Source organism: Diabrotica virgifera, chromosome 4 (assembly GCF_917563875.1).
Source record: "Diabrotica virgifera virgifera chromosome 4, PGI_DIABVI_V3a".
NCBI lineage: Eukaryota > Metazoa > Arthropoda > Insecta > Coleoptera > Chrysomelidae > Diabrotica > Diabrotica virgifera.
Window position 1 is genome coordinate 66,701,768 of NC_065446.1, and position 25,863 is coordinate 66,727,630.

At 31.8% G+C, this 25,863-nt stretch overlaps 1 protein-coding gene across 17 annotated transcripts in view; it reads right to left on the reverse strand.

Moving 5' to 3' along the window:
• Positions 1 to 25,863, reverse strand: part of LOC114324805 (piezo-type mechanosensitive ion channel component) — a 369,243-nt gene that overhangs the window by 170,584 nt on the left and 172,796 nt on the right. For all 17 annotated transcript variants that reach the window (XM_028272670.2, XM_028272668.2, XM_028272666.2 and 14 more), the window contains 4 exons: positions 16,332 to 16,528; positions 10,622 to 10,770; positions 7,396 to 7,694; positions 2,181 to 2,500 (listed from right to left, as the gene is read on the reverse strand). In XM_028272670.2, the coding sequence (XP_028128471.1) occupies positions 2,181 to 2,500; positions 7,396 to 7,694; positions 10,622 to 10,770; positions 16,332 to 16,528 (965 nt within the window). The remainder of the gene's footprint in view (positions 1 to 2,180; positions 2,501 to 7,395; positions 7,695 to 10,621; positions 10,771 to 16,331; positions 16,529 to 25,863) is intronic.

Consider the following 25,863-nt stretch of genomic DNA (forward strand, 5'->3'; position numbering starts at 1 on the left):
TAATGGATTGCCGATATTTCCGCCTGGGAAATTGTGACATCCTTAGATAGACTTAACGGGAAGTATATCCCTTGTTTTGTTCCTACTATACCCGCTACTACAAAATCCGATGTTTTTGAGCCCAGTATACCAGGTAGCTTCCGTTTGAATGGGCACACCTTCCTTACAGTCTTTCCTGGTTGGTATATTAATTTTGAATTTATTCTCAGCGTGAATATAGATAGAAAAGTGTGAATAATTACGAAGAATTAGGCCGTCCGCACATGAGGCGACGTGCGAAGTAGTCGACTCGATTCCAGTCGCGTAGATCTCTCCCCGCCACTTAAGTTCCTTCGTTGTGGCATTGAGCTCCGTAGACGAGGCGTTTAGGATTGAAAATCTCCTCGTCTTGTACGACTCTCGTCCTTTGCGATCGGTAGCGCACGAGAAAGTTCGAGTGAGACGCACGTTTCCAAGTTTATTTTATTTATTTTATTTGTTTCCTTGGTTTTTTGTTGATTTTTGCGCTAAATTAAATTTTAGGTTTTTTTAAAGATCGGTGAATGTTATGTTCGTTGATTGTAGTACTAGAAGCTTTGGGGAAATATATTGTTTGTAATATAAAATTCTGAAAACATTGAACTTCTGTTTCTAGGTGCTTATTATAAAATTCGTTGGGGAAGTATAGTTGTTTTGGTTGATATATAAAAAATGCGTTCCTCCTGGTCGGAAGATGTGAGCAAACTGAATCGACTAGTGTGTGGAGAACAATCGCTTGTGGCGCAGGGTTCATACAAAACGAGCAAGACGCGCGAACTTCGAGACGTGTCTTCGATCGACCCATGTGCGGACGGCCTAGGTATTCGATGTGTGTGTTTAACATAAAAGTTCAATTTGTTTCGTTTCATCTTTTCAAAATTGGGCGAGTAACTATCTCAGTAAGAAATGTGAATTGGACGAAGGTAACCCAAATATCACACCCTGAAGGAGATTAATATCGGTATAACTCAATACAGAAACATGATAATTGCAATTAGGGAAAGCGATCCCACATAGGGATAAAGGCAAAATATTGTGAAGAATGACTAAGCACGCATAAGAATGACCTTAAGAAGGCATCTGACAGGGTCAAATTAAAGGACGTTATCCCTTTGATATACTCAAGAAAGGTACCTGTAGGAATAATTACAACGATCGAAAACATCTACCAGAACAACACAATAAAAATAAAAGTAGAAGATAAACTAACTAACTGACCCAATTGAAGCTGACAATAGGATAAGACTGGGGGATTCTTTGAGTCCTTTATTGTTCTACCTGATCATGGATGAAATCATAAAAAAGTAAGAACTAAAAAAGGATACCAAATGGGAGAAAACCAACTTAAAATAATCTGCTATGTCGACGATGCAATACTAATTTCTCAAAGTAGTGAAGATGATTTAGAACGTATCCTGCACCAATTTAATATAACCGCCAGAAAATTTAACGTGTTAATTTCCCCAAAAAAGACAAAATGCATGGTTATAACAGTAAATCCAATAAGATATAAATTAGAGCTGGAGATAATAGATGTGACAAGTGATGGAGTTTAAATATCTAGGCATCACACTATCTAGCTACGGAAAGCTCGAAACAGAAGTGAAGATCAAGTGGCAAACAGAGCCGCAGGTTGCCTGAATTACACAATATGGAGAAATAAAAATATCGGAAAAGAAATGAATGACAGAATTTACAAAGATGGTAAGATATGGGACAGAGCTAGAAGTACAGATATACGACGGAGATGCAAAGTGGATAACATTAATAACTGGGTAAGAAACAGAAGAGTAGAATGGAATGACCACATAAGCTGAATGATAACAAATAGAGTATTAAGGACGGCGAGAGACGGTTCCCCAATATGAAGACGATCAGTGGGAAGACCACGAAAACGAGGGAACGACTTACTGGAGGCACATTGAAAAAACAGGCAAAGTCATGTCTATACAAAAAGAAAAAGAAAGTTAAGCACGATATTCAGATTTTCCGTTTCTCGTATGCTTATTGAATGATGTTTGTTTTAACGTATATTTCGACTTGTTTATGTAGTTTTGATTCCCCTAAGATCATTTGCGGGTATACCTACCGATTTTGTTTACATTAAATAAATTATTGAATAAAATAACTAAAAATGTCGAATGTTTCTGTTGGAAACTTACCGTACAATTGACATCCCATGATTTTTCATTAATATACGATATTTGGTAAATCATACGACCCAATATAAGTGCAGAAACAAAGACAGACGTAAAATATGTTGTAAACATCTGCACACTTCGACCAAAGGTGAACGAAAACGTTGTAAGTAGCACTATGATAAAGTACAGAGCAGCTTTGTCGTATATACACATCAACATGGCGAAGAATAGTACTATCTTCAACATATGTATTTCCAAAAATAGAAAGAACACATGTTTTGTATACAAAAAAGCCTTTAACAGTTTTTCATACCATTTTGCCATTATCACTGACGGCACAACTAAAAAATAAAAAGATTTTAGAAAATATAAATATGTGGAAATTACTGTATAATTAAATAAATATTACAAAAACGAGTCTGTATCGCCATTAAGAAGAACAAAAAATCCTTTATAAAAGGTATACCGGGTGGTGAATTGAAAAACGGGCCATAGGAAATTCAATGTAAAATTCTAAATGGTTGAATTCCTACTTCCCTAATTATTTTACATCAAAAGTCATGAGAAACTATTTGTAGAGGATTAAAATCTGTATTAAAACAAAAGTTAAAATTGTTCTACGATTTAAACAGAGTCCAAAATTTTGAATAGAAACATTTGCCATACTTAAGTAAGTGCGTAAAAGTAAGGCCACACGTTACTATTTCTGACAGTACGCAAACTATTGACTGAATAAAACATCTTTATTATTACTACTTTCTCCTCAACTGAGGACATCTTTTCGACTTTATTGTTTTTTAAACAATAAAAACGATAAAATAAAAAATACTGACAGTTCAAAATATTGTTAATATGATAATTTCATTGTCACCGAAGGCAACCTTATACACATTCTTGCACTGTGTGTGGCCTAAATTTGGCAAATACTTTGATAAAATTTATTATATTTTACAAAATTTTGGAATGTGTTTAATTCGTAGAACAATTTTAACAATTGTTTTCAATAAAGATTTCAATCCTCTACAAATAGTTTATCATGTCTTTTGATGTAGAATAATTAGGGAAGCAGGAATTCAACAGTTTAGAATTTTACATTGAGTTTCCTATGGCCCGTTTTCCAATTCACCACCCTGCATATATAGGAGTCCCCATCCATTTCATTGTCACTTGCTGCCATACTGTCATCATGTGAACAAGTTAAACCATAGCTCAGATGTTACCTGTAGCGTAGTAATGGAATATTTTAAACATCCATACTTAAGTTCACATTTTTAACCGATATTTCCTTGACGGATTACTTGTAAAGGGTTTTTAGCCACATATTTTTGTATTACTATATCTTGGTGGTTAGCATGTACATTTCACGTGAGTATAACCTACAACTTTTCTTAATCGTAGTAAACATTTCCAAATCTTTGCATAATTTTACCAGGTTATATTCATTTTAGGTAAACACTGATGCTGATTGGTCAACCAATCGAGAACTAGTTCTGTGATGTAGCCCTTTTTAGGGATTTTTTTAATGGCAGGGACTTTGTCATTCAGCCAGTCACAACATGAGTATTAGTGTCATGTGTAGTGTGTATGTTGAGTAAGTGTCTTGTTACTTTGCAAAGTCGACGTCATTGTCTTTGCAAAGAGACGCTAATAATTGTATCCGAACGTCTGCGGTCCCTCCGGTGAGTACCGATCCCACAAGGACAGAAACTATATTCATTTATTAATTTATAATAAATGAAAAATTTCTGACCCTGGTGAGATTCGAACCCACAACCTTTCGGATTTTTTCGATCCAAAGGCAGGCGCTCTTACCACTGAGCCACGGAGGGGTTATAGGGATTTTAAATATATACCTTTTATAAAGGATTTTAATGTTTTTTGTATTACATGGTATACAGCCAACTACAGGGAAACTTTTTGCGTGTGGATTTTTAACGATTTTTAAATTATAACATAGACACATCAGTAAATTTTATCGTTATAGAGACACATAAATATCGTTTAAAAGACACATCGTTAATAATGAAAACGTTATCTAATAGGGAACTTGCACATAAAAATATTTTTGCATAAAATTGTTAATTTATGTTTAAAAATGTTATATTCAAAATATTACGTCTTAACAATGAATGGTGTACGTACAACAGCTGATCAAAGTTCCGCGCCCAAAATTTCCGTTTCAAACAACTTCAAAAGCGCGAGCTGGGGTCTGACGTCACCAACCACTGTTCTCGTTCGCCCGTTCAGTGAGCTATTGCATGGAATGCATTTTGCCGTTGCTAGTTGTGCGTGTCGAATAATTGTGTTGTTTGCTCGGTGTTAATATTAGTATCGTTCGCGGTAACGATTCCGTACTTGTCCAGGATTACTTCGCATGCGCACTTTAAAAATCGCATGCGCACTTTAAAAAAGAGAACGCTCTTTTTTAAAGTGCGCATGCGAAGTAATCCTGGACAAGTACGGGATCGTTACCGCGAACGATACTATTATTGTATTTAGTGTATAATATACTTTCACAAAATTGAAAACAAATCTGCCCAATATAAGTACAATTTTTTATTCTACTAGCAGAACCAAAAACGTCGATTAAAATGGCTAAAGGCAGGCTTGCGAGATAAAAAGGATATTTCACAAAGTAGCAAAGGTCTTTATTTCTGTGAGGATCATTTCGATGTGAGTATTTATCTAATTAGTTATCTTATAAGACATTTTCTATTTCAAGAAAAAATATTAGTTGTCGTTTCCTTAAACTTGTTTATTGGTTACAGTTTGAACAAGACATGGATAACTATATACAGTGAGCACGTAAAGGTTGGAATAAATTCATTTTCTCAAGAATGGATAATTTTGAAAAAAAACCCGCAACAGGTCAATTTTTGTTTTTAAATTACGACTTTTTGGCATATACATCATACTAGTGATGTCACCCATGTGGGCGTGATGACGTCATCGATGATTTTTTTAAATGAGAATAGGGGTCGTGTGATAGCTCATTTGAAAGGTAATTCAATTCTATATTCAGTAATATAAACATTAACATAATTATTTATACAGGGTGTCAAAAAAATTTTTTTTGACAAAAAAACAATATTTATTTGCCAAATAAACATTTTTTACTATTTTCTAATAGCAGTAAAATGTGTTTTGAATTAAATAAATTACACACATTCTTCTTTTTATGTCAATAAATTTAATTCAGAAAAAAAATTTTTGGGCACCCTGTATAAATACTTATGTTAATGTTTATATTACTGAATAGAGAATTGAATTACCTTTCAAATGAGCTATCACACGACCTCTATTCTTTTTTAAATAAATCATCGATGATGTCATCACGCCCAGATGGGTGACGTCACTAGTATGATATAAATGACAATAAGTCGTAATTTAAAAATAGAAATTGACCTGTTTTGGGATTTTTTTCCAGAATTGTCCATTTTCGATAAAATTAATTTATTCCAACCTTTGCGTGCTCACTGTATAATTCAAGATTATGCGTGGTCCCAAAATTATTACGTCAGGTGTTGTCCCGCACATATTTGATTGTCAACTAGATAGAAAACCAGTTTTTTCTCAGCCTGTGACGGAAGCAGCCCTTAAAAGGGTTACCTAAACGACAACTTCTTGAAGATACCGCTTCTACATCCAAGTCTGTTCTAGAGGACAATGATAAGAGACAGTGTGATCCTAATTTCACAAACTTAGTTCAATCAGGACCTGAATTACACCAACCAGCTTTACCTCAAAAACGGTATCTTAATAAAGGTATTCAGTGTAAATTTCAAAGGAGTGTTACAGTTGAGTTGTCACCATTGCAATATTGACTGAAATAAGTGTTTCCTAGCAGGTGGTAAATTCGTTTCTTGCATGAAGTTGGTTTAAATGCTATGCTTATTGCCTAGCTTGTATAGCTTTTCATCTATAACAGAAATAATAATGGCAATAATGTTTCGGCTATTGGCCTCAGCTCTATTAACTTCTGGAATTCCCACTCTAACACTTTGACCTACTTTTTCAACAGCGAATCTATCATTAGAATACTTTAAGATTCTGTCAGATTCTTTTACAAGTGACTGTTTACAAAGATCCCGAGTCTCCCGAGTTTTCTTTTCAAGTTTTGTCAATTGCAGTGCCATTTTCTTCGTCTCCCTCATTTTCTTAAACGCCAATACTGGCATTGTCTTTCTCATTGACAGCAATTATCGCGCAAATACATAATAAGGATGCAGGAACTTCACCCATAAATGACTTGAAACATTATTTGAAGATACAAAAAGTGAACCAGGAAGTTCTGTGTTTGAAGATAATAGTGAATATAGTGGTAGTGATGACTATTGGTACAATGAAAGTGATTCTGTATCTTGTGATGAAGATGCGAAAGAAGAGGAAGCAAAACAATTGAAAAGTTTGTCTCTGAATTGTACAGTGATGAAGTTTCAATACAGACCTAGATAGTCCACGTTTCATTTTATACGTTTTAGTTAATGGAAATAAAACACAAACAATGCATCTATTTTTAACTCTAGAAAAGATAAGAACGGGACACATATTTATGTCTCTTGGAGATGATTTCGCCATAAACGAAAGAAATGCTTCGAGAATATTTTTGCAAAATCTGTTCCATTAATTAGTAAATATTTAAGATCTTGTATTTTTAATCCACAAGTTAGTTCAATTAAATTAAACTTACCGCCCTTAGTATTTCAATTATTAAAGACGATTAAAATGTACTACCCAATCCTCAGAATAACCTAATCGCTTTGTTTTGAAAAACCCTGATGAGTAATAAGTACTTATGCGTTTTAAACCCTTCAGAAAAGTAGCAATTTCTAAAGATTTATAAATTTCACTTTGAAACTATACAAGAATACAAATACTACCTGGTCATTTCCAATTAAATGCGATTAAAATGTAATATACAATTCTCGTAATACTCTAATCGCGTTGTTTTCGACTCCTAGTCCGGTTGACCGTGGTCCGTGACGTCAGACCAATGGAAGCACGTTCAAGCGCCTTCTAAGAAATTTGGATTTCATAGCATTTTGAAAGCTCCGTAATAAACGTATGGGTTAAAAATATTTGTTTTTTTTTACATGCAAGCGTTTTAAGATAATGTTACCTTATGTTTTTTAATATAATTTTAATATTTAAAAATTTATGCAAGTTCCCTATTACTTCTCCTAATTTTAGACTTGATACATTAAACATTTAAAAGTTTCACACTAAGAATACTCACTTGTAAGATCTTGCTCTGAATAGTATTTAGAAGTCGATTCTCTGCTTCTGTCCATGTAAGCTCCGCCCTGCATAGAGCTTTCTTCTAAGCTTTCATTTCTTACCACATCTGATTCGGGTTTATCTGGATCTGTTTTTGGACTTTTAGGAGGTGGAGTGCGTTTGGGGTCTGTAAGTTTCATGAAGTCGTTGTGGAAGTAATGTAACTGTATAACGGTTACAATTACGAAGAATGTGGGAGTCACCAGCCTTACGAATAATTGTTTCGTCTTATACTGTTCTAATCCTATATCGTGTTGCCTAAAAGATGATTTTGTAAATTTATTGAGTAAAATGGGCGATTACAGTTGTTATAAATACGTCGAGAGTTCAAAATATTAAAAATGAGGCCTAAAAACAACCAAAGCCTTATTATACTCGTCTTACTAATTAATATTTTCACTGGGAGACGTGACATAACGTATAAGAAATACTAATAAACTCACAGACAGAAATATTACATATTTTGGTCTTTATTATTTTTCTTTAAAACATTGATGGTCGACCGTTACTTGATGTAAATTCATTTTATCTAACAATAAAACACTGAAAACTTTTGTTTCTCCACTCGGCTGGATTAGTATTTGGGATTGTACACTAGAAAGTAAATAATTTAAAACCCCCTTAGGCAAATTTTTAGCTCCCTATGTAGCCCCAGATGTCCTATATCGTAAAAATGTGTTTTTACGAAAAAAAATTTTTTCTAAGCCATCCTTTGCTTTAAAAAATCTGAAAAATTTTACGAACGTACATTGTTATGTCCAAAAACACACTGATTTTTTTCAGATTTTTTTGATCAAAATTGAGCTCAGAAAAAAACCTTTATCAACTCTATGTCATATTATGTATAAGTTTTTAGTTTGTGAAAACTGTCATTATAGATAGCAGTGCATGAAGGGTTTAAAGTGTGCGTGAAGTAATACTGTATTTTAAATAGGATTTACTTTTTCGCACTGTTTTTGACACACTTTCATATAATCAAATATCCTTAACTTTCGCGTTGTCATTGTGATGACATAATGAGCAATAAATTAGAATTTTTAAATGTCAAAGTTCTAAACGTTGTAGAATAGAAATGAATTCCAGTGACGAAGAGTTACAGTTTTTTTATTTGTTTATCGTAAATAAAATATTGTATGAAACTGTGCGTGAAGTACTTTTTGCGAACTTACGCGATGTATAGCACTCGCTCCGTTGTCGCTCGTACTCTAAACATCGCGTGCGTTCGCAAAATGCATACTTCACGAACTGTTTCATAAATAATTATTTCAAAACTGAATTTTTCGAAAAATTTTAGGTTATGTAGGTAATTTTTTGCAGACTTCGAAATAATTATTTTTATGTGTTTTTTCGGTTTTTTTATGGAGGAGTTAGATTTACCATTTTGTCGCCGGAAATTCCTCGAAATTCGAAAAAACTCATTTTTTTGGTGTCCCCCTCTATATATTTAGCGTTTCCTGAGCGATCATTTGCTTTAAAAAACCTGAAATAGTTCAGAGAAATAAGGAAAAAAAATATCCTGTTGGTGACACAACCCCCTCCAGGCCGAAATCAAATTTTTTGAGTAGTATGGACATATATATTAATAACTTATATGTTTCCTGCAGCCGATTTTGATGATATACATAGTTATAAACAAATGAAGATCAAAAACGGTAAATTTTTGCTTTTTTCGTCTATAACCAAAAAGTTAAGTATTTTAAACAAATTTGAGAGTAAAAAAACTAATAAATCGTATACAAAAATTTCAATATGGCGTTCGCTGAATATGTCTATCCTTATTGGTTGCTTAGAAAATTGCAAAATAAATAATAAATTCTGAGTTTTCATAAATATTCATAACTTATGTAGAAATTAACTTAGAACGTTCTTATTACACGGAATGCTGAGACTTCTGGTGCTTAAATCAAACCCTAAATTTCAAAGCAATTGGTCAAATATTTTAAAAGGTATTTAATTTGTTTATCCTAAATTAGTTTTTTTTTTGCAATGCTATAAGTCAGAAAATGATGAAGTTACACATACTTTGGATAGTTTATGAAAGAAGAAGATTTATACTATTAATTTAATTAAAAGAAAGGCAAAAAATAATTCTAAATACTGCAAAATTATTTTGCAAAAACATATGAATTAAAAAAAGGGGGGCTAACTTCGTCCCTAATTATCTTAGGACAATTGTTTTTCTTTCTAAATGTGTAAAAATTTAGTCTTTCCAAATATGAAAAAATAATTTTTCTACGGGTAACGGTTAAAAAGTTATTCTTATTGTTTATAAGTAAGCAAAAAATCGACGTGTTTTTGCAAAATAATTTTACACTGTTTAAAATTACTTTTTGTCATTATTTTTTAATTAGGTCAATAGTATAAATGTTCTTCTTCCATAAACTGTCAGAAGTCTTACTGTAACCTCATAATTTTCTCACTTATAGTGTTGCAAAAAAAATGAATTTGGGATAAATAAATTAAATAACTTTTAAACTATTTGACCAATTGCTTTGAAATTTAAAATATAAATCTGCACCAGAAATGCACCAGAAATCTCAGCAATTCGTGTAATAAGAAGGTTCTAAGTTAATTTTTACATAAGTTATGAATATTTATAAAAACTCAGAATTTATTATTTATTTTGCAATTTTCTAAGCAACCAATAAGGATAGACATATTCAGCGAACGTCATATTGAAATTTTTTAGACGATTTATGAGTTTCTTAATCTCAAATTTGTTTAAAATGCTTAACTTTTCGGTTATAGACGAAAAAAGCGAAAATTTACCGTTTTTTGATCTTCATTTGTTTATAACTATGTATATCATCAAAATCGGCTGCAGGAAACATAAAGGTTATTATTATAGATATCCATACTACTCAAAAAAATTGGTTTCGGCCTGGAGGGAGATGTGTCACAAGAAAAATCTAATTTCTCTGGACTAAAAAAATTTAAACACATTGATTTTTGTTTTCATATTTTTTCGATCAAAATTGAGCTCAGGAAAAATTTTTGAATTAAAAAGTTTTTTTAGGTTAACTAATTTTTGGCAAACAGAAATAATTATTTTTCGTGTACTTTTTTCGGTTATTTTGAATGGTGGAGTTAGATTTAGTTAGAATACAATGACATTTGGCCTTTTAAATAACGTAAAGATATGACTTCATGATTAATTTAATATTGTTATAAAGATTTATACTTACTGCTCTTCTTGTATGTGAAGATATGATGCCCAATAAGAAGGAAACCGCTTGAACTGGTAAGTGTATATCAATATTAATATGATCATAGAATATATAATTACCGTCAACCAAAAACCGAACATTACTTTTCTCCAAGCTCTGAATGAAAACTGAAAAAATAAATATAAAATTGATAATAATTGCACAACAAATGATAAGAGGGAACTTCATAAAATTTTAAATTCGAAAAAAATGCTATAAATCATAACAGGACATAATTTAAAATAAACTTACGTGCATAGAAATCGGCCCACTTAAAAATTTGGTCATTTTTGATGTCTCATATTTCCTAAACCTGTCGGCCGATTTAAGTGATTTTTTGAACATGTTAGGGCCTGATTCTTTAAAAATACCACTGGAATAATACTGTTGCTAAACAGGTAAATTTTCATTGTATACCGGGTGTACCAATCAAACTGTGTTTTTTTCTCAAAGTTCGCATCACCCTGTGGAATATTCTAGCATTTATAAAATACTGAAATTAAAACTCAACCGTAGCCTCAGGTTTTCTTAACATTATGTTTTTTGATTCATTCGTTTATGTTGCGTAATGAAAAAGTTAGGTACTTTAACAACTAGACATGTTCTTCATCAATACACGGTGTCTTTAAATAAGTGCGACAAACTTTAAGGAGTAATTCTGCATGAAAAAATAATGACAGTTGGCTTTATAAACGTATGTCCGCAAATGCTTCGTTTCCGAGATACGGGATGTTAAATTTTTTCTTATAAACTGACGATTTATTTTATTGCTATAAAACCGGTTGAGATATGCCAATGAAATTTGGTGAGTATTAAGACGTAGTTATTGCACATTTCTTGACATACAATTAAGAATTTAATGTTCACAATTAGCGCGCATACGTATAATATGATCGATCATATAACCCGTATGCACTCAAATGGTGAATATAAAATACTTAATTTTATATAAAAAAATCCGCAATAACTATCTCTTAAAACTTACCAAATTTCATTTGCATATCTCAACTGGTTTTAAAGCAATAAATAAATTGTCAGTTTGTAAGAAAAAATGCAACATACTGTATCTCGGAAACGAAACATTTGCGGACATGCGTTTATCAAGCCAACTGTCATTATTTTTTCATGCAGAATTACCCCTTAAAGTTTGTCGCACTTATTTAAAGACACCGTGTATTGATGAAGAACATGCTAGTTGTTAAAGTACCTAACTTTTTCATTACGCAACATAAACGAATGAATCAAAAAACATAATGTTAAGAAAACCTGAGGCTACGGTTGGGTTTTAATTTTAGTATTTTATAAATGCTAGAATATTCCACAGGGTGATGCGAACTTTGAGAAAAAAACACAGTTTGATTGGTACACCCGGTATACAATCAGGCTATAACATGTTCAAAAAATCACTTAAATCGGCCGACAGGTTTAGATATGAGACATAAAAAATGACCAAATTTTTAAGTGGGCCTATTTCTATGCACGTAAGTTTATATATCAAAAAAAAAAGTTGTTTTTGTCGTTCGTTTGGCCCCTAAAGACGACTAAAATCGAGAGAAAATTCAAATTATAGCTGCCAGCCCAAAACGCGCCCTCATTGATCGTGACGTCATATCATTATATTTGAGATCCGCGTCATTAATTCATTAATTTTGATATTCGTTTACTATTTGTAATCATTTTATGGTGTACCAGTTTTATAAATATTTGGATAGTTGTTGTGAACTATTTATTTCATAATATTTGAGTGTTTTTTAAGACATTTTTTTTAAATGACCGAAGATGGTTTCTCTAAAGGGTAGTATGATAACTTGCCCATTATGAGCATAAATCTTTATTTTTATGATTAGTTTATTTTAATTTTATAGTAACAACAGTTCCAGAAAAATATTGTATATGTAAAAAATATCATTCAATTTGTAATTCACACCTACTAAAATATACAAAAAGTTATATTTTCTTCTTGTTCAAAATATACTTGATTTATTAAACAAAACTATTGCAGACAACAAGACAACAGATATTAAATACTTACCTACATTAAAAAAATGATCTCACATACATGAAGACTTTGAGAATGAACTGAAAATTTCTTTTCAGTATGCACTTTAAACGCCGTTTCTTATCGACTGGCAATCTAATAAATATTTTATTAGGGGTTTTAATGGTTGTACTTTAACACAATGGTACTAAAACAACACTTGTACTATTTACCTTAATTTTTCATAGTAAACACACAAACAATTCAATACTATCTCTTCAAAAACTGTTGTTCTGAAGCTAGTTCCTTGTGGAATTTTTTATGATTGACTATTTAGATGAGAAATAAGCCACAATTAAACTGAAAAAATAATTTTATTAACGTTTCGAAGCCCAAATCGGGTTTCGTTGTCAAAATACAAAATACTACTAAAATAAATAAAAGTGTTGTTGCTAAGTAAAAACATTCTTCTAATAATTTATTTAATATGACTGATTTATATTGGCAATTCAGACGTATATTATACATTTTAAAGTAGAAGACTTTAAAATGATATCGCCAATATTTATGAGTTGCGTTCCTGGGACCACTTTACTAAAAGATAGTTCATTCGATTACATGAAATCAATCCCAACTCAAGAATATCCGTCACAAAAAAAATCATAGCATGTGATCTGTCTTTGAAAAGGCAACCAAATGCAACGATGACAGTAAAATTCTCGCGTTAGAGATTCCATAGTAAATCACGAGGGAAAACCAGGAAAAAACCTCGTGATACTATCCCGACATCGTAAGTATTTGGTCTTACATTTAATTTACCTTCAAAAAATTAATACCAAATTCTGACTTTAATATGTTAATTATAAATATTATTAATAATACATAAATATACAATATGACTCCCTCTTTCAGTATGGGTAACCACATCGTACTGCATTCTACCGAGGAATTTGCGACACAATTCTGTACCTCAGAGCTAAACTGTATTAATTCACAAAATTGAAATTTTACAGGAGAGCAGTTTAAAAGAAATATAAACACTAAATTTTAAATACAATTTTTATTTCTTTTTCTTCAAATATGTGATAAACACTATTTGATAAGTATAAATGATACCATATATTACTGTATTTATTTTTATACCTCTTTAATTTTTTGAAAAAACGTGGAGTTAATACTGTCTGGCATGAAAACAATTACCATGTTCGGGAGTTAATATAATGGTAAGTTGACACACGTGAATAAATAATCTGGAGATAATACGATACATGAAATACAATTTAGTCAAGAACACTTCTTTTTTAAATTAAATGAAATAAACAATATCTATAAAACAAAATGAGTAAACAAAACTAACGAAAAACGAAACCCAAAGGATGAGTGTTGTTCACTTACAATTATTTTGGAAAAATTTTATAAATCGTCATCTACTTTATCGTAGTGGGATACGTTTTTATAACAATTATGAAATTCCTTTGGCTTATCGTGATTCACAGGCAGAGCCGCAGAAAACTCAACACGCCTAGGATTTCTGTTAAAATCAACAGATTGGAATGTTTCCGAACTAAAATTAGTTTTGAAAAAAGTAATCCCAAATTATCGCTACATACATACTCCCACTTGGACAACATCGAAAGTCTGTATTCTGCTGAGTTTGTTCCTTATAATAAAAGGTGAACAGTTAAAACAGTTAAAGAGTCTTAAAATCCTTAAGTCATTTAGTTTTACTTTCATTTATTTTTCACAGAATACTGAATACCAGCAGCACGCCGCGGTTTTACATCGTTCCATGGAGTTAATAATTTTATTCTGCTGGGTATTAAGTGTAAACGACTGTTTAACTCGGAGCTACACTTAATACACTTTAACGCTGCCTATCTTCGGAACCACATTAAATAGGATTTTATATCGTATCGCATATGAAAGATGTGAGGTGTGTTATGTAGAAAGTGAAATAATACAATTTTTCAAAAAAATGGAGTTAATACAGTTTAGCTCTGAGGTACAGAATTGGTTTCATTTAGCATAATTAGAGCCGCTTCTTTGATTTTTCTCTTTTTACTATCTGATTCTTTCAGGACTATACTTGAATCTCTCCACTGAACTCTATGTTCATTATCCCATGCGTGTTGACATATTTGAGATCTTTCAAATTCTCTATTTTTAATATAAGACTGATGATCACTTATTCTAACGTTTAATGGTCTTGATGTTTCACCTAAATAAAATTGTTCGCATTCACAAGGTATTTTATAAATGCAATTCTTTGTTCTTTCTTGTTCATTGTTAGGTTTAGTTTTAGATAGAATAGATCTCAATGTGCTTGTTGTTTTGAATGTTGTTGAAATGTTGAATTTATTTCCTATTGTTTTAAGTTTCTCGGATAGTCCTTTTATATATGGCATTGACATTTTCCTCGTATTATTTCTTGTGAATGTTGTAGGTTCCCGTTCTAAGTTGTTCTGTTCCATTCGATCAAATCTTGACAATTCCTTATTTACAAACGATAAAGGATAATCATTTTTTAATAAAACAGATGTTAGCAATTGTTTTTCTTCTAAAAATGAATTTTCGTTAGAACAAGTAATTTTGGCTCTATCATATAAGGATTTAATGATTCCCTTTTTAACGTTGATGTTGTGATTTGATTTGTAATTGAGGTATCTGTTGGTGTGTGTTGGTTTTCTGTACACTTGAGTCTCATATCCAGTATCCTTCTTTGAGACTAAACCATCGAGGAAAGGCAAAGTGTTATTGTATTCTTTTTCCATTGTAAATTTTATTGTCTCTTCTTGATCGTTTATAATATTCAGGAATGTATCCAACAATTCTGATCTATGAGGCCATATTGAAAACACATCATCTACATATCTCCACCATACTGTTGGTTTTAAATTTTGTTTAGAAATGATATTAGTTTCGAAATCCTCCATAAATATATGAGCCAATAATGGAGATAAAGAAGAGCCCATTGCTAGACCAAAATTTTGTTTATAGAATTCATTATTTAGTTGAAAATAGGTATTATTAATACACAATGTCAATATATTTTAAAGACAGATCACATGCTATGATTTTTTTGTGACGGATATTCTTGAGTTGGGATTGATTTCATGTAATCGAATGAACTATCTTTTAATAAAGTCGTCCCAGGAATGCAACTCATAAATATTGGCAATGTCATTTTAAAGTCTTCTACTTTAAAATGTATAATATACGTCTGAATTGCCAATAGAAATGAGTCATAATATTAAATAAATTATTAGAAGAATTTTTTTACTTAGCAACAACATTTTTGTTTATTTTAGTAGTATTTTGTATTTTGACAACGAAACCCGATTTGGGCTTCGAAACGTTAATAAAATTATTTTTTCAATTTAATTGTGGCTTATTTCCCATCTAAATAGTCATTCAAAAACTACTGTATTAAAGTCCTAAGTAAACAGAGTGATATATAATTTTACATAAGACATAATAACTGTCATTACAAAATATAATGATATGACGTCACAAGGGTTCGCGCGCCTTTTCGATCGTTTGAAATGATTTAAATACACAGACGATTTTAAATTTGTACTTCTAAGTTATTATGATGTTTTGAGGAGTGAAATTTTGGAAATCTTATTTTTACACAAAACCGAACATTATTATGTAATAAAACAAAAATGTACAAGTTCCCTATTGTGCTTGATAACAGATAAAGCTACTTACTTGGAACGAGAGTATAAAAAATAAGAACAGAGTCATGTATAATATTCTGAAAACGGTCATTCTAGAACCGGTTATAGCTACTGCAAACAAAGTTATTGCTACAACCCATATCCAAAATTTAATAAGAAAATGATTGATGAATTGGCCCAATTTGGTCATGAACTTGCTTCCTCCCGTTTCTTGTTCTTTTTTAACGCCTAAAATGAATTATAAAAATATCACAAACATTTTTTTCCAGCTATCGATATTAAAAAATTAGTTCTTAATAAAGAAACAAAATCAAATAGCAATACAAATAAACGAGAAAAGATAAGAAACTTTTCCAAATTTACAAATGTATTGAGAATAGTCCCTATTGACGGGTATTCAGAATTTAGTGCCCTAATATCGCTCAGGTTCCCAATCACACGCTTAAGGTAAGGTTGAAGTAAAGTTTTCTGTAATTTTAGCTTTGGTGATCTCTACAGATGCCACATAATGTATACTATGTTCGAAAAATTATAAATAATGGTAGTATCGAAAGCACTGCATCTCACATGTAGGTGTTTTTTCAGTGTCCTCGATTACGTAGAATTTTACAAAAAACTGGTAGTAAAATATTTTAATTTGCTTTTATCCTTCTTTTAAGAGATTCTTATTGTAAAAGTATTTTACCATTATAACCTTAAAATGTCGTGTACCCAAATATTGCACATTAAAGAGCTCTCAATATCGCACTGTGCGATATTAAGAATCCTTTTGGAAGCATAACTTTCATGATATTTTCCACATTCTTCAATAACACCACATCTCAAAGCTAGCAAGTCTTTTTTCAGTCGAATCCGTAATTATCCAGGCTACAACTCTATACAACAGGACAGATATAACATCTCCATACTCTAGTTCTAATTTCTATTACCAGTTTTCCATTGCATAATATTGCTTTCATCTTATTGAAAGCGTTTCTGGACACCCCAATGCATATTGTTGTTGTCCGATTGTTGATTTAGCTCACATCTCAGGTGAGATGTGAGTATATAAGCTGTATCTGGGTACTTTCTCTAAAGTTTTTCCTTTACGGTAGATTCTTTCGTCTTCAATCTTGTTTTTAATGACAACCATGATTTTTTTTGTATTTAGAACCATTCCAAACCTCTCGCAGTACTGCGTAGTACGTTCAACCAAAATCTGCAACCCTTCTCTGCTGTCCTCAAGTGGTATCGTATTATCTGCATGCCTGAGGTTATTCAATAGTGTTTCGTTGATTAATATGAGTTCATTTACGCCTTCTAGTACCTCGTTGAACATCTCTTCTAAGCACATATTATAAAGTAATGGGGAAAGTACACATTCTTGTCGTACTCCTCTTCAGATTCATTTTAATGTGTTATGGAATCAAGCATTTTGTAGAGATTATTGCATATTGTATAGTCCGTCTAGAAAGTATCCGGAATTTTATATTTTTCCTAATTTTAATAGATTTCCTTTTTGTAACATTTTAAGGCAAAAGTAATGCATCAAGTAAGTTGTGCCGATAGTAGGTTATGGACAAAATCGCATGACAACACCATCTGTCAAATATTGTTGTTTGTAAACAGACTTAAGATTTGTGAAATAATGTCGCAAGAAGAAAAAAGAAAAGTGGTGGAATACTTGTATAGAAAGGGTGTCCGAAACGTTAAAAAATTAGTGCAATTGACTGAACTCGGAAAAAGTGCAGTGTATGAGACAATAAAGAGGATAAAAATGGCATAGATATGAGACATAGACCAGTTTCGGGTAGACCGCGTAAGATTCGCGGAAACAATTTAAATGCTTTAGTGGCTTTAGGACGACAAAATCCGTGCCTAGGGTTTCAAAAATTAGCGAACAGATTTGGAAATCAATGAAGAATAAAAGTGTGTATAGAAACTGTCCGCATGTCACTGAAAAAGCAAGGCTACATATCAAGAAATCAAAAAAAAAAAAATCCCTACAATGACACCTCTGCAAAGGCAACGAAGAATAGATTTTTGTCAACGTTTTCGAGAAGATAATTTTAATAATGTCTTTATATCTGATGAAAGTTGTTTCCAGCTTGGTGCCAAACATATAAAAGCTCTATCAATAGAAAATGTTACCGCAAATTTCAAAATTTCTTACTAAAATAATGGTTTGGGGAGCAATATCTCAGCATGGTGCTACACCTCTCTGTATAGTTAATGGTACTGTTGATAGTGCGAAATATTGTGACATCCTAAATGGTTTTCTTCTTGAAACGGCTCATGTTTTATGTTCAGAGGGGTAGTGTTTTCAGCAAGATAATGTAAGATGCCATACGTCTGCTTATACTCAAGCTTGGATGCAAGAACACGAATTGGCAACAATTTCGTGGCCAGCAGCATCTCCAGATCTTAGCCCCATTGAAAACATATGGGGACTGATGAAGATTGAAGTGGAACGAGCAGCGCCACGAGATAAAGAGGGTTTGATTCGGTCAGTTTTACAGGCCTGGAACACCATTACCAAAAATTATGGCCTTGACCTAGTTTCGGGTGTACCTGAACGTTTAGTTAAGTGGTTAGATTTAAATGGAGGTTGTATAAGTAAATGAGATGAATTGTTTGTTGAAATATTATATTTCAAGTTATAGAAATAAATACCGTAAAATTATAATTCTGCTTTCTTTTTTTCGGATACTTTCTAGACGGACTATATATTTATTTCATAGTCCAAACCAGAACTGTACAGCCCATGAGTCTCTGTAAAACTGTATAACCACTAATAACCTACTAAGGTTGATGTGGTATCACTCAATGAAAAAATACAGATACATATGGAATTTATTTTTCTTTTCTCCTTTTTTTTCTATTCTTTGTGGATTTGGTCCATTCTTTCTTCTTCGAACGTGTTTTAATCCATACATATATATTATCTACTGTTCATTAATGATCATATTATATATTATATATTATACCGGGTGTCCACTTATATTTTTCCCCATTTTAACTGCCTATAACTTCTAAACGGCTCAAGATAGAAATATGCGGTTTTCGCGGAAATGTTTTATTTTAGTAAAAGTTTTGTCTGAATGGATTGAGTTTTTTTATATCGCTTTCAATTACGAAAAAAAAAATGACGGATTTTTGAAAAAAGCTTTGTTGACTTTTTTTTAATGGAACACCCAGTATATTTTTTTGTAAATTGAAAGAACGGTCATTCACCTATCCAGTGATATAAAGTTGTTTAAAATGGGTTGTCAAATGACTGAGTAATTAATTTTTAAAATGAGAGATACAACGTGGATATCACATAACTAAATAACATAACTAAGCAAATTGATATTATGTTATGATTTTCACATTGCATCTCTCCTTTTAAAAATTAATTGCTCAGTCATATGACAACCGATCTTAAAAAACTTTATATGGCTGGATAGGTAAATGACCGTCCTTTCAATTTACAAAAAAAAATATACTGGCTGTTTCAATAAAAAAAGTCAACAACGTTTTTTCAAAAATCCGACATTTTTCATTTAAAAGCGACATAAAAAATTCAATCCATTCAAACAAAACTTTTACTAAAATAAAACATTGCAGCGAAAACCGCATATAATTTCTATCTTCAGTCGTTTAGAAGTTATAGGCAGTTAAAATGGGGGAAAATATAAGTGGACACCCGGTATATTATTGAAGCGTATAAACCCGTATACAGTAAGCGCCACGCTAATAGACACACGGATACCTAATTGCTAGCCTTATGGGCTCATCCGGCCCGTTTTCACATGTCATGTCATGTGACAAATTTTACAACTTTAACACAATGACAACTATAAACTTCAAATGCAACTGTTCCAAAAACTGTCAACTCTCTATGTTTATATACATTGTCTGACAGTGCCGTTTTATCCATTGGGCGCTTGGGGCGGGCGCCCAGGGGCCCGGAACCCTTTCTTTTATTAATAACAAATTAAAGTCCGCTAAATAATCGAGGACCATATTTTTTTAAATAGAGAAAAAGACTACGAAATACCTGCGATTTCGATATGGTCTGGTTTTAAGAATGATAAATAAGAACTGTGACAATTTTTAAACCAAAGAGCGATTTCTTAGAAAATTGTAAAAAAATGTATGAAGCTGGAGACAAATTACAAAGCTTATTATAGAAGATTAAATGAAAGCAACTCTTATAGATAGAGTAAAACCCAATGGAGGCAAGAAGTGTTAAAGCTGTTTATTGTTACCGTGCAAATTATTTTCAATTAAAAAAAATAGTTAACTGATTTTGGATATATTTTACCCACTGGAAATATTTGAATAGTTTACTCAAATCTCACGAAGAAAGTAATTTTCATCTGAACTCTATGGTTACATTAATAACAACATCATCAGTTGGAGTTAGATGGATCATCAGTTAAATTGGAGTTATAGACGCTGGCTTGAAAGAACAAGTAGAACGCGAAGCTGACTATTGAGTAAAGGTCCTAAGAAGAGTTGTTGTCACCATTAAATTAGTTGCTTCTCAAGGACTAGTTTTCGTTGATCCCATGAGAATTTAATGAGTCGTCATAAGGGAAATTACTTAAGTTGTCTTGTATACTTTGCTTTTGACAACTTCTTAGCTCAGCATTTACAGCGGAATGCGAATGAAGAAAAAGGTTCAGTTGGCTATCTGTCTGACCAAACTTGCAATGAATTCCTGGAAGCGATGAAAACAAAACATGTAGAAACTTTTGACGCTGTAAATGCTTTACTTAAAAACTACGGATCCATCAAACATATTTTTCCAGTTAAGCAATAATAGAGACAAAAAATCAGCAATTAGAAGTGAAGCCAAGGCACTGCATAATAAAATGGATTCCTTTGAGACAGGTTAACTTGGATACTATATTGACACTGATTTGGGCAAGAACTTTAAAACGAGTGAATGCAACAAGCAAAACGTTAGAAACTGTGGACTTGAACGTGTCAATTGGAGTAGAATTAATGACATTTGAGCTTTGTTGGAGACGTAAGAAATAAATTAAGCGAAATTGAACTAGAAGGCAAAAATATTTTTTTGTGAAAGCAATAATCTCAAACATATATTCTATAGAATTTTCCTTCAAAAAAACAAAGAAAAAAACATTTTTCGATGAAGCAGTTGAAAGTGAAACAATTTTAAAGGGGCAAGAGATATTCAGAATTGAAGTGCCTATTTAATGTTATATGCCTCAATATTTCTCAAGACCTTTTAAAGAGAATATAATGCAACAAAGGTGTTACATCAGCTGTTAGATGTTTTTTTACGCTAAATAAAGAAGAAGTCAAATAGTGAATTAATATTTTATGCGAGGAATATACAAAAGATGTTGGTGAAACCAAAGAGAACTTGCATAGTGAAATTATTCATTTTATAATGTTACGCCAAAATTTGAATAAACATTTGAAAATTTGGTGTCATCCAGGATGTAAAGGCAACTTTTGCCAATTTTTAACTTTACTGCAAGTTTATTTGACAATACCAATTTCTAATGCGTCAGGCGAGCGGCCTTTTTTGGCTTTAAAAAGAATAAAGATACATTTATTGAATGGTATTAATATATGACAGTTTGCTAATGCCTAGTCAAGCAAAAAAGTGAGCTAATTTTTGTCTTATATATTTTTTAGAATATGCTTTTTTGTTTGTCATGTGTTGTTCTGTAGAACTTTCTGATTTTTTTATACTTTTAAATGTATTTTTTGGAATATTTTTTACGTTTGCTATTTTTCTCGTTTCTTTTAAAAATCTTTTTTAAAATTTTTAAAAATTTATGGGTTTTACAATAAACGTATATATAGTTAATGTATGTGTTTTTTGTTAAAAAAAATTGACAACGAATAGCAATGAAGGGGGCCCTAAATCTCTAGTGCCCAGAGCCCGAAGTTAGGTTAAACCGGCACTGTTGTCTGAGGTTCTAGATGTCAGTAGACATTTCTGGGTTATTCCATGAGATCTCGAATATTCTGCAACTATTTTACGTCAATGGACTTTTTCTATGTATGATCAATCTGTTTACTTCTCGCTTCTCGGCATTAAGAGCGTAGACGCAAAGTTTCGGGCCAATGCTTTTTAAATGAATTCATTTTTTTTTCGAATCCTGAGAAAAATAATAAATATTTTTAAACAACTTAAACGAAGAATCAAAGATTACATTATTATCGAAGGCCGAAAGTCCCTTAGAATAAACAAAAAGTTTCTTTTGAACGAGATATTTGAAATTAAAAATCACACTCAATTTTCTCTTTTTTTTTCACCCCTGTAACTTATTAAAATAAACATTCCAGAAGTTTTCAGGGACTTTAGGCCTTCGGTAATAATGTAATATTTCATTCTGCTTTTAAATTTTTCAAAAATACTTATTAGTTTTCTCAGGATTCGAAAAAAATGAATGCATTGAAAAAGCATTTGTCCGAAATTTTGGGCCTACTCTCTTAAAGTAAACAGTACAAGTTGAAGGGTGTGACAAGTGAAGGGTGTAGGACTGTATTAGCTCAATGTGTCCGTGTGTCTACTAGCGTAGCGGTTACTCTATATCTATATGATCAAAAACTATGGGTTAATAGATAGGAAATCATATTTACATTTCCATTCAAATTTTAGAAAGTTTTAACGTATGTCTACACTACAGTGCGTCCATAAAGTAACGCATAAATTCATTATTTCGTAAACCTGCGACTTTAAGAGGCTACAGTAGCGAGCAACAGGTAGCAGCAAACGCGTTCCAATATTGCGGCTCTAATTTTGAATATTTTGTCGAGATATTTGGCACACATATTCGTAATATAATAAAGAATGGCGGTACAGAGCCCAATTTTAGAAATATGTTAGTACGTGGAAATTACTCTATAACTAAATAAAATATTGAAAAAAGGAGCCTGTACCGCCATTAAGAAGAAAAAAATAATAAACTTTCTTCAAATAAACTTTTTTATCGCATGCCTAGATTTTGTGTAATCTTGGAACTACTAAAATTTTTTATTTCTAACAAGAAATCGAACATATTATAACTAAATAACTAATTAGGCAACATAGAGAAATTATCAGTGTCATTTTGACAAACCTGCGTCAGATTTTCTCTAATTTGCTCTGTCATCTTTATTGATATCAGTCCAGTGCAGTAGTGTGTTAATTTAAGAATTCGTTATAGTTGTTTCATAGGAAAATAGTGTTTATTGATAGTTATTTATTATATTTTTGTTGTTGTTGTATAAGATGTTGGCCTGTTTGAAATAATAGATTGTTGTTAATTGTGTTTTAGTTCAGTTCTATGTAGGTAGGTAAGTATATTTTACGTAAAAACATTTCGAATTCTAATGCGAGTACAAAGATTTAGGAGGATATTTTATTTTTAACATATTATCAATAGTTTAACGAAATGGGAAAAGTTAATCAAACGACAAATAAAGCGAATAATTCCAAGAAAAAGTCCATTAAAAGCCGTGCCAAAATTATGAGAACATCGAAATTGGAGCCACCACAAATTTTAACAATGTAAGTACCTATGAAAATTAATCTACTGTTGTCATACATAAAAAAAGTGTGAAAAGTTGTTTCCCATGAAAATGAAATTCGTAATAAATCTATGTTTAGGTACAGAAATCCTGACTACAGTACAAATGCCAATTTTTTTTAGGTAGATATTCATAGTCCTGTCGCCAAGGTGGTACAACGGCCTCCTTTATTCAGATGGTCTTACCCAAGATTTTTTTATGTATCTTGACCCGTAGAACACGAATTTGTTGGGTAACAGTTGATCCGGATGTCGATAAGATTGTTATAAACAAAGAACTTGAGGAATTACACAACAGCGATTTCTCGCAAAACAAAACATTTTTTTTTTTGTATTTTTTGGGTCATTCTAAGCAAAAACTGTTCTGACAAGTTTTTTCGTAGGATGCATAGTTTTCGAGATAAACGCGGTTGAACTTAAAATCGAAAAATTGCAATTTTTGAACCCGAAAAAATTTATTTTTGCTAAAGGTGATACAGTAGCGATCAACAGGTAGCAAAAACGCGTTCCAAGATTGCGGCTGTAATTTTGAATATTTTTTCGAGATATTTGGCACACGTATTCGTAATAAAATAAAGAATGGCGGTACAGGGCCCAATTTGAAAAATATATTAATATGTGGAAATTACTCTGTAATTAAATACAATATTAAAAAAACGAGCCTGTACCGCCATTAAGAAGAACAAAAAAATACAATTTCTTCAAATAAACTTTTTTATCCGATGCCTAGATTTTGTGTAATTTTGGAACTACTAAAATTTTTTATTTCATTAGTAATTCCAAAATAACACAAAATCTAGGCATCGGATAAAAAAATTAAAGAAAGTGTATTTTTATAAAAAGTGCAATGCCGAGGAAGATATATCAGGCTGCATCTCACTTCCCGCCTGTCCAGCACGGTAAAATTCCAACAAAGCTTAGTTCCGAATACTCAGATTACGAGTAGAACTAATCAAAATAATAAATAATCATTCCATGAAGTACGACTTAACCTGGTAGATTTCCCTCGGCCTTCTTAGCTCCGGCAATTCGTTGGCTTGCAAATTTTAGAAGCCACAGGCCACGATTGGTTTAACCAGAAGACTAGTTCTAAGTTTTATTTTATTTTTGATATTGTTAATATTAGAAGTAAAACTTTCGTTCGTCTTTAGCAGATACCGCCACGGCATTCATGCCATCATTTCGTTGTGAACCGATAACGGTAGCCCGAATTTTAGTAGTTCAAAGAGAATGAAATATGCACCTCTGATGGGACCCTAAGAAGGGTTAAAGGGTGTTCTAGAGTGCCTTTGGCGCTCTATGAACTAAATAATATAAGACTGCTCTCGTTTCGCTTCACAATGAAATTATTATTTATTATTATTTTTTCGTACAAATACCTATGTTAACATAAAATTTTCACCCATTTGGGTTTATTTTTATAAATATTTATTTACTAATAACAAAATTGTTTTCGGTTACTTCCATTTAGCGCGCCTATGAGTTAAATTGTCAATAATATTAATCTTACATAATGTCAAAGATTACCAATGTTGCCAAAGTTTATGATACTATCTCCCGAAGTTATATTTTATTGCTACCTGTTGATCGCTACTGTTTACTCTTTCCCGAAACAGGTCGATTTTTATTTTTAAATTCCGATTTTTTTGCATATATATCATACTAGTGACGTCGTCCATCTAGGCGTGATGACGTAATCGATGATTTTTTTAAATGAGAATAGGGTTCATGTGATAGCTCATTTGAAAGGGTATTCAATTCTCTATACACTAATATAAACATTAACATAATTATTTATACAAGGTGTTCAAAAAACATTTTTTTAATTAAGGGACAAAAAAGAATGTATGTAATTTATTTAATTCAAAATACGTTTTAATAAATATTGTTTTTCGCTTAAATTCAATGTTAAAGCTGCCACCCACCTGCCCCTTGTCAGTTTGAACATTTCGTTTAAGCCAAAATCAATGTTTATTTGTCAAATAAGATTTTTTTCTGTTTTCTGACAGTAGTAAAATGTATTTTGAATTAAATAAATTACAT